General features: G+C 39.6%; 1 protein-coding gene across 1 annotated transcript in view; it reads left to right on the top strand.

Annotated features, from left to right (window-relative positions):
* The window catches only part of LOC149130807 (uncharacterized), a 27,120-nt gene that overhangs the window by 11,567 nt on the left and 5,553 nt on the right, over window positions 1-10,000 (top strand). The window contains exons 2-7 of the mRNA XM_089343466.1: window positions 1,371-1,455; window positions 2,425-2,446; window positions 3,737-3,954; window positions 5,703-5,852; window positions 6,552-6,770; window positions 9,765-9,916. Of these exons, the coding sequence (XP_089199592.1) occupies window positions 1,375-1,455; window positions 2,425-2,446; window positions 3,737-3,954; window positions 5,703-5,852; window positions 6,552-6,770; window positions 9,765-9,916 (842 nt within the window). The 5' untranslated portion in view covers window positions 1,371-1,374. The remainder of the gene's footprint in view (window positions 1-1,370; window positions 1,456-2,424; window positions 2,447-3,736; window positions 3,955-5,702; window positions 5,853-6,551; window positions 6,771-9,764; window positions 9,917-10,000) is intronic.

Genomic DNA, 10,000 nt, shown 5'->3' with positions numbered 1-10,000 from the left:
CGGGTTGCCTGGATTGAAGCCATAAATACTAACTCCGAAATCTTAGAATAAAAAGAGATTTTGACTATAAACAATTATATATTGCTTTGAATGAAGCCAGTAAAAAGATTTAATGGATTATAAACTTGTGCAGTTATGAGCAGATTTATAGTGAATAATAAATTCTGCAGAATTCATATTAAGAAGTCATATATGTGTATATATTATATGTTATATTGTTGTATTGTTGTATTGTTCAGAAATTAAATCATATTTAATAATGCAATTATTATTTAAGGAAGACAGTGAGCCGGCAGAAACGTTAGCACGCCGGACAAAATGCTTAACAGTATTTCGTCTGTCTGTCTTTACGTTCTGAGTTCAAATTCTGCTGAAGTCGACTTTGCCTTTCATTCTTTCGAGGTCGATAAATTAAGTACCAGTTACGCACTGGGGTCGATGTAATCAACTTAATCCCTTTGTCTGTCCTCGTTTGTCCCCTCTGTGTTTAGCCCCTTGTGGGCAATAAAGAAATAAGAAACGTTAGCACGCCAGGCGAAATGCTTAGCGGTATTTCGTCTGCCGTTACATTCTGAGTTCAAATTCCGCCGAGGTCGACTTTGCCTTTTATCCTTTTGGGGTTGATGAAGTAAGTACTTGTTACGTACTGGGGTTTGCGTCCCCACCCCTAAAAATGATTGGCTTTGTGCCAACCATTATATGAATTTGTCAATGATAAGTTAGGTTACTTTGATATGGAGTAGTTATTAAATACAAGTTGATATTTTGGTAAATACAGCTGTTGTTTGTGTCTGGCGGAAACTGCTCTAAAATGAACGTATTTGAAGGAGTTGAGAACAGCGCGTTATCTCTCTCTCTCTCTCTCCAAGCTTTCATCAACTTTAAATTGCACTTGAAACTGAAGCTGACGGCATTACGGGAAGTCCTACTGTGCAATAAATTTAATGAATAGTGAATGCAAATAGTGAAACGGTTACTTGCGAGCTTCCAATCAGAAGATCGTCGTTTCAAAAAGAGCAACGGGCTTTGGTTCTTGGGGTACCCTGATCCTCCTTATATTAAATAAAAGAAATTCTATTAATTATTTTTGTCGCTATTGCAGCTAAGTGTGGAAAGCAGGATCAGTTGTAATGCTACCTCGAATACATACCGCTTATACACTGGCGGGGGGGGGGGGGGAGACGCAATGGCCCAGTGGTTAGGGCAGCGGACTCGCGGTCATAGGATCGCGTTTTCGATTCCCAGACCGGGCGTTGTGTGTGTTTATCGAGGTAGACAGAGCCCGGATGGTGATGGTGTTAAGCCGGGCGATACATTAAGTCTACTTTTAAATAAAATAAAACGTTTTATCTTTTGTTTTTTTATTCCAGCAAAATGATGCTCAGGTTCATCTGTGCTCAACTTCACAGCCGACTCTCCGTCGTTGTGGTGGTCTTCATGCTGTTTCGCATACAGGTCAGTGTCACATTGGTAAATAGCGTATTGGCCGTTGTTTGATGTGGTAGTCATAATTATTTACATCAGTGGCTGTGTGGTGGTTTGGGAGGCAGTGTGGGAGGGGGGGGACGAGGAAGAGATGAAGAAAGAGATGGATGCTACGTGGGATATTTACGATGGGGGGAGGAAGGGGATGGGAGTTGGTGGAGGAGGAAGGGGGATGGGAGTTGGTGGAGGAGGAAGGGGATTGGGGTGGGGGGGAGGAGGTGAGAGGTGGGGGAGGAGGGAGGTGGGAGGTGGCGAAAACGGTTACGGTTGTAACTTTGGCGCTTGTAGTACTGGCGATGGTGGTGGTGGTGGTGGTGATGGTGGAGGTGGTGGTGGTGGTGATGGTGGCGGTGGTGGTGGTGGTGACGGTGGTGGTGACGGTGGTGGTGGTGGTGGTGGTGACGGTGGTGGTGGTGGTGGTGGTGGTGGTGGTGACGGTGGTGGTGGTGGTAGTGGTGGTGGTGGAGGTGGTGGTGGTAGTGATGGTGGCGGTGGTGGTGGTGGTGACGGTGGTGGTGACGGTGGTGGTGGTGGTGGTGGTGACGGTGGTGGTGACGGTGGTGGTGGTGGTGGTGGTGACGGTGGTGGTGGTGGTGGTGGTGACGGTGGTGGTGACGGTGGTGGTGACGGTGGTGACGGTGGTGGTGGTGGTGGTGGTGACGGTGGTGGTGACGGTGGTGGTGGTGGTGGTGACGATGGTGGTGACGGTGGTGGTGACGGTGGTGGTGACGGTGATGGTTGAGGTGATAGTGGTATTACTGTTTCTGTAAAGGTGTTGGCGGTGGTTTTAGTTGTAGTGGTATTGCTGGTTTTAAGAATTATGGTGGTGGTGGTGGTGGTGGTGGTGGTGGTGGTGGTGGTGGTCGCGGTGGTGGTTTTGGTGGTGGTCACGGCGTTCATCTCTGCGTCTCACCTCTCTTCTCTCTTTCTCTGTTGTAGGTGTTGGACAGCCGTTTACAATGTAAGTACACTATCCTCTCTCTCTCTCTCTCTCTTTCACTCTCTTTCCTTCTCTCTCTCCCACTCATTCCCTTTGCCCTCCCTTTCTCTCTTTCTTTCTTCCTCACACCCTCCCACCCTCGTTCTCTCTATATATTAGATTGGCAACTAAGTTCCCACTGTCTTTTTGAATTTTGGAATTTATTGCGTTTTTAAATTTTGGAATCTATTTGTTTCGAGAATTCTATTTTTGAATTCTATTTTTGCGTATGTATATGTATGTGTTTATCCTCAAACACCACTTGAGAACCAGAGTTAGTTTGTTTGCGTCCCCGTAGCTTGACGGTTCGGCAAAATAGGCCGATAGAAAAAGTGCCAGGCTTTAAAACATAAACACTATAAGTATTAGGATCGATTCGTTCAACTAAAACCCATTCGGGGCTGTGCTCCAGCATGGCCGCAGTCCAGTGACAAAAGACAGTCCAGGGAAAAATAACAGATATGTCACGTTTGGAACCCTCGACGTCGTAAGCGACGGAGTGCCAACAACAACATATACGGTGCTCAGGTGAATCCTACAAAAAGGGTTAGAAGAGAGGACAGAAAGAGTAATAAGTTAAAAGAAGCAAGAGAGAATGGATGGGTGATGCGGAAGATTTTCTTCTTTTTCTATGGTTAACCCTAACTATTAAACTTTTTACTACAGAAATCAGATATATTCACTCAAAATTTCATTACTCTAAACTGCAAAAAGCAATCTTATGTGTCTATCTAACTTTTGTTGAGAAATGTCATGTCTGAAAGAATTTTCTGTTGAGATATATCGAGTTTATTTCGGCAACGTGAGTTACAGGAAAAAACAATTCTATTTGAAATTATCAATGGAATAACCATAGAATTTAATTTTGCAGCTAAAAGCTTAAATCAACTCCAGTACTTAACTATTACTTATATAAACCAATAAAGGAGCCACTAAGTAGTCTTAATCTTCTATTATAATTACATTCACCCCTAAGATGTTTTATAGGAAAATTAAGTCTTTTACTGCCGTAATCAGATATACATCCACACAAGATTTTATTACACTTGACTACAGAAAGCAGTTTTATATCGTAATCTATCTTTTATTGAGGAATATCATGTTTGAAATCATTTTCTCTTGAAATATATCAAGTTTACTAAGGCAACGTGACTTGCAGAAAATACCAATTCTATTTGGTAGATATTTAACATCATTACTGGAACAATAATGAAATTTAATTCAGCACCTAAAGGGTAAATGAATCTTTCTCTTTTAATCTTTTCTTTCAAGCTATCGAACAGTGTGATGACGTCAACAAAATAATTGGTTTAAGTACGTTTGATGACGAAGGAAGCCCTTACTACGATGTGTTCGGCGCCGAGTGGAGATCCGTATGTGGCAAACAGGCTGGAACTGTACTAGGAAACGGGACCAGGCGAAACCCTTATAAAATTTTGGTCAATATATACAAAGGGCCGGCCTTTCAGGAACCTCAGTGCGGTGTTAAGGTAATGTTTGGCGGATCCATATTTCTTTGTTTGTTTGGACAAGTTCATTCTTCATTTTTAATCAGTGAAGCTCGTTGCGGGTGTGTGTGTGTGTGTGTGTGTGTGTGTGCGTGACAGCGTGGTAAGAAACTTGCTTCCCAGCCAAATGGTTCCGGGTTCAGTCTCACTGCGTGGCACTTTTGGCAAGTGTCTTCTACTATAGCCCCACAAGTGTATATGACTCTTTTGGAAAAAAAAAACGGCGTCTGTCTTGTAACTTAGCAGAGCGACAAACCGATATCACTACAATACGTACCAAACTTGAAACTAAGTCCTGGCGATGATGCTATCGATCGACTAAAACAAAACCAAAAAAAAAAAAAAATCTTCAAAGCGTTGCTCCAGCATAGCCGCATTCGACAGACAGGAGCAAGCAGGTACGTTGTATTTTCCTGGAACAGTTATTTTCCTTAATCATCTGGAACATTCCCTTTTACCACACAGCGTAAGTGTTTATTTTAATTTCCCATTCCATTTGTGTATTCTACGTTAGTGACCCCACACCACCCCTCTTTCTCTCTCTCTCTCTCTCTCTTTCCCTCTCTTAACCAAACCACGTGGTTTGGTGTCAAATCCTAGTTTTAATCTAAATGAAAGAAGCAGACGAGCACAAAGGAGGAAATTGCTTCCCTTTTACATAAATGGCTATTCAGCTGTTGCGGTCTTTAATTTCCTTTTCCTAGATTACGTAAAGCTTTCCATATTCACCGTTCGTATTCAACGTTGTGTTTTTCTCAACAACTGGCTGTTTGCAAAAGTTACTTTAATCTAACCTGTTCTCACTTATTTCTTCGTCTCGATAATTTTCTGAACTAAGGCGGATAAAATGCTTAGCGACATTTCTTCCGGCTCTGTATATTTTGAGTTCAAATCCCACCGAGGTGAACTTTGCCTTTCATCTTTTCAGAGTCTATAAAGTAAAAAAGCTACCTTGGTCTGGGACCGGCCGTATCGACTAGCCCTTCCCCTCAAAACTGATGGGGAAACCCTTATTGTCCACATCAAAGAAGAGCTTTAGTTCGGAATAGTAGATTTCGAAGTATATAAAGCTATATATAACTGCATGTAAATTTTAGGTTGAAGAAACGTCTTAGGTACAAAAAATCGAGAACATTCCGAGAAACCCGAGCCTACAACTTCCGTAAACACATTTGAAAATAAACTTTTCAATCTAATTTTTTTAAAATTATCTAAAAACAAATCTTTATAAAAAAAAACACCAGAATATCACAAATTTTTTGAGAAGGAAGATTTTATATTGAATGGGAAATTCCTTTTAATGTGAGAAGAGCAGCAAGATCTAAAATCGAAGTATCGATATGTTTGTGTCTTTGCAGTAGCGATCAGTTGTAACTGTTTCATCTTTGTTTAATTACCAGAATGACCAGAAAAAGGAATTTGCTTCCATTCATTTCCATTGGGAAATGGATCGAATCATGACTGCTGTTATTATTTAAGATATTTTGTAAGGTCTTCCTTACTTTTGTTGCAAAATATGCGGCAGTCGTCCAGGAATTTGCTGCGAGAGCACGGACACACACCAAGGTGCCTAGCAGTGGGATTGAACCGGAAACCGCTTTTGTTACGAAGCTGTTAACTTGCCAGCTACACCTGTTTTCTTTTAAATCTTTTAAGATTCTTCCGTCCAGGAATTCTTCAAAATGGTAAATAGAATCTTTATATTTTATTTTTATGTTTGAAATATTTAGAAAATTGGTATAAACGTGTTCGAGTTGAGCGTGAAGTTTATCAAAACCTGCGAGAGACCATCAATTAGTGACCACCTCTACAGAGTTGTTTGTCAGTTAAACAACATTCCGGAGACACACACAATTAACAGAATTCGGCCCCCAAACCAGGTAAACACACAAAAAAACATAATTTCTTCGACGCCTTGCTCTTAAAGAAAATCGTTGTTGTTGTTGTTGTTGTTGTTGTTGACTTTGCTGTTATTGTTGACGTTGTTGCTGTTGATGTGTTGGGATGTTATTGTGTTGATGTTGTTGCTGTTGATGTGTTGGGCTCCAGTTGGGCCTCCATGTTTCAGTTCACCCGTGACAACCCACACCTATTTGCATATAAGGACCTTGTGTGACTGAAAGCACAAGAACCTTAAAAGAACGGAACGCCAGTTGGTTGCAGAATAAATTCCCCCAGATGGTGCTGGCACGCATTTTCTAACTGAATAAACTGAAGCAACGTAAAATGAAGTACCTTGCTCAATGACACAAATCATCAACCGGTCTAGGAATAGAACCCACGGTCCAACAATGGCGAGTGCAACACTCGAACCAATAGATTATCCGTCTTCACGATCACCAAACGCATTTTATGGAGTTCACTATGCAACAAGCATTCAAACCAGCTCCCTAGCTTCGCAACAACTTCATCCCTCACCCTCACTAATCGTGAAGACCCTCAAAAGGGTTTAAAACAGGCTAATAGAGTTACTCATCTTCTTTCGTCTAAGCCATAAAAAATCGATTTCCTCTCTCTGATGAACCCCGTTATCCAGAAACAGTCATTAAAGTGATGCCATGTTATTTGTCACTTGATAGGTTATTGCTAACGCCAGTCATGTGTGTCGGCCACCATCTACTCTAGAGTTCCACTATAGTCAGCAGTTCTTTATGCCATTCGACATCTACGCCATAGAAGCTCGCAAAATGTGTTCCAAATGCTCAGGATCGGGTCGAGGGCGAGGATCCTATGATGACCCTTATATTTTAACTGTAGATTTTAGTGATCCCAGACAGTGGTATGGTTGCCAAGGAACTGTAAGTATTACTTTCTTATTCTTTCCCTTCTACTTTTCTTACATCTTCTTTTCTTCTTCTACGGCTTTTCTTTTTTTCTTTTTTTTCTTTTTTTTCTTTTTTTCTTTTTTTTTTGTCTCCACCTTCTCTTCCTCCTTTAATAATAGGAATGGTTATTATTATTATTATTATTATTGTTGTTGTTGTTGTTGTTGTTGTTGTTGTTATTTTGGTTTGGTTCAGGTTCGATCTTATTCCTGGTAGGATTTATGTGGGTAGCGGGTTACTACTTGTAACCTTGGCGGCGGCGGCAAGCTGGCTGAATCGTTAGCACGCCGAGCAAAATGCTTAGCAGTATTTCATCTGTCTGCATGTTCTGAGCTCACATTCTACCGAAATCGACTTTGCCTTTCATCTTTTCGTGGTTGATAAAATAAGGATACCAGTTGGCCTAGTGTTTACCGTGTTGCACTCACAATCGCTAGACTGTGGTTTCAGTTCCTAGACCGGGTAATGGTTTTGTTCTTGAGCAAAACGCTTCATCATCTCAAGTTGCTCTGCAATGACTTTGTTACCTGGCGTATGGTACACTTGTGCACCTGTTCAGGTAACGTCGATTTGCTGGAGGGAACGAGACAATGTACAGCACACACATTTCATCATTAAAAACAAATCATTTACGCAGGTCGTAGTTGGGGTGAAAGAGTACAACATGGGTCGCGTTTTCCAGGCATTTGACAACAACATTCAAATCTGAAGAAGATGCAAAAACAGCCTTTCGTCATTTCATCACCTCTTGCTCTCCAGAATTCTTCGCTGCCGGCATAAATAAGCTACCAATAAAATGTCAAAATTGTGTTGATAATTTAGGTCCATACTTTGGTTAACTGCATTGCTTTTTTGTTGGGATAAAGTAAAATAAACTTTCAGTTCAAAGTCGGACATTTCATTCTCAATGACCTGATATATATATATATATATATATATATATATATATATATATATATATATATATATATAGCAATAAGAAAATAGAGGAGAATATGCGGTATCCATCGACTTGCAGACAGTGTATTCCATTGAATTAATTTGAAATAAACAAATTAATTCAATGGAATACACTGTCTGCAAGTCGATGGATACCGCATATTCGCCTCCATTTTCTTATTGCTATATAAATTTAGGTTAAAATGACCCCCCTTTTGCCAGCACCCACTTATTACACTTGGTATAACACTAGTATAACAATAATTGGGTATCCTCCCAGCAGTATATTGCATAGATACTATCCCTTAGTGGGTTGAATCCTCAACCCCTAACTCTCTTGCATTATATATATATATATATATATATATATATATATATATATATATATATATATATATATATATATATATATATATATATATACATATATATATATACATATATATATATATGTATGTATGTATGTATGTATAGATAGATAGATACATATATATATATATATATATATATATATATATATATATATAAGTAATTATATATATTGATACATATGTGTATATATACGTATGTGTGCGTACACATATATATATATATATACGTGCATATATATGCATACGTACACATTCCTAAATACGCATATATATATATTTATATATATATATGTGTGTGTGTGAATGTATGTGTGTGTGTGTGTGCGTGTGCATAGATGTATATAAGCATGTGTGTGTATGGGTGTGTGTATGTATGCACAGTCTCTTTTAATTATTTGTAGTCTTCCAATAAACAAGTAGCTTGTTTCTAAAAAGACTTCTATGTATTCAGTAATCCTAGTTCTAAAGATGACTTAGAGCCGTTTATAACAAATGTGATTGAGTAGAGACCTTAAGAATCAGGTACCACAAATGTATTATTCCTCCATCGTCTAAATAGTATTATAGTTTGTGAATGAAATAATAATAATAATAATAATAATAATAATAATAATAATAATAATAATAATAATAATAATAATAATAATAATAATGATGATGATGATGAACTCAGAAGTTATTTAGATATCTAATTATGATTATAGGACTCGTGATTACTCTTCATAGCTTAGAAACCACCTGCAAAACATTTGTCAACAGCTTCAACAATTTGTAGAAGTATTGACGGCAGACATATTGAATCTTAATAAACTCATGAAGACTTGTAAGAACTTAATAATTTACACCCACACTTACACGCACACACACACTTGTGTATGTGTGTGCGCGTCTGTGTGTGCGCGTCTGTGTGTGCGCGTCTGTGTGTGCGCGTCTGTGTGTGCGCGTCTGTGTGTGCGCGTCTGTGTGTGCGCGTCTGTGTGTGAGTATACAGGAATGCATACTTCCGTATGTGTATGTGTAATGGCTTGTGTCCAAGCAAAACACTTCATTTCACGTTGTTCTGCAACCACTCTACCGCCTGACGAAGATACTTCTCTTTAGATACACCCCAGGGTGTTCCAGCAATCTCCGTTGTGAGTGTTTATTGAGCGAAAACACCTAAAAGATCCACGAGGCTCCGGCAGGGGATGGTGGCGAACCCTGCTGTACTCTTTCACCACAACTTTCTCTCACTCTTTCTTCCTGTCTCTGTTGTGCCTGTAATTCAAAGGGTCAGCCTTGTCACTCTGTGTCACGCTGAATATCCCTGAGAACTACGTTAAGGGTACACGTGTCTGTGGAGTGCTCAGCCACTTGCACGTTAATTTCACGAGCAGGATGTTCCGTTGATCGGATCAACTGGAACCCTCGTTGTCGTAACAAACGGAGTACCACGACGATATGACTATAAATTGTCACAAGGTCCTTATAATGGCCGTATCCATACTTTTATTTGATTCTTTTCCTACTTACATTCACTGAACGTCGAGAATAGTCTGGATCTCTGTCTCCACGGGTTTTAACTATTCCTAATTAATCTTTCTCATCCGCCATTGTAACTTTTAGTGAATATATTTAAATAGCTAATACAATCCGAATTTTGCCTCTGTATTTTCAGCAATTGGAAACAAACATTTACAACCTAAAGATTTTGGTTCAACAAGCTGAGTTTATTGTCCAAAATTCCGATATGCTCTATAACATTGTTTGTGATTTCAACCGAAGTAAGTTCCGTTCGACCAATGTCACTTCCGGTCTGACGGTTGGAGGGTATGTGTTACCCTTTTTTTTCCATACTGTTGTTGTTCGTGCATTTTTATGTTGTTGTCATGGCTGTTATTATTGCTATTGTTG

Source organism: Octopus bimaculoides, chromosome 27 (genome assembly GCF_046866305.1).
Source record: "Octopus bimaculoides isolate indiv1 chromosome 27, ASM4686630v1, whole genome shotgun sequence".
NCBI classification, from domain to species: Eukaryota; Metazoa; Mollusca; class Cephalopoda; order Octopoda; family Octopodidae; genus Octopus; species Octopus bimaculoides.
This window is presented reverse-complemented; position numbering and strand designations above follow the sequence as displayed.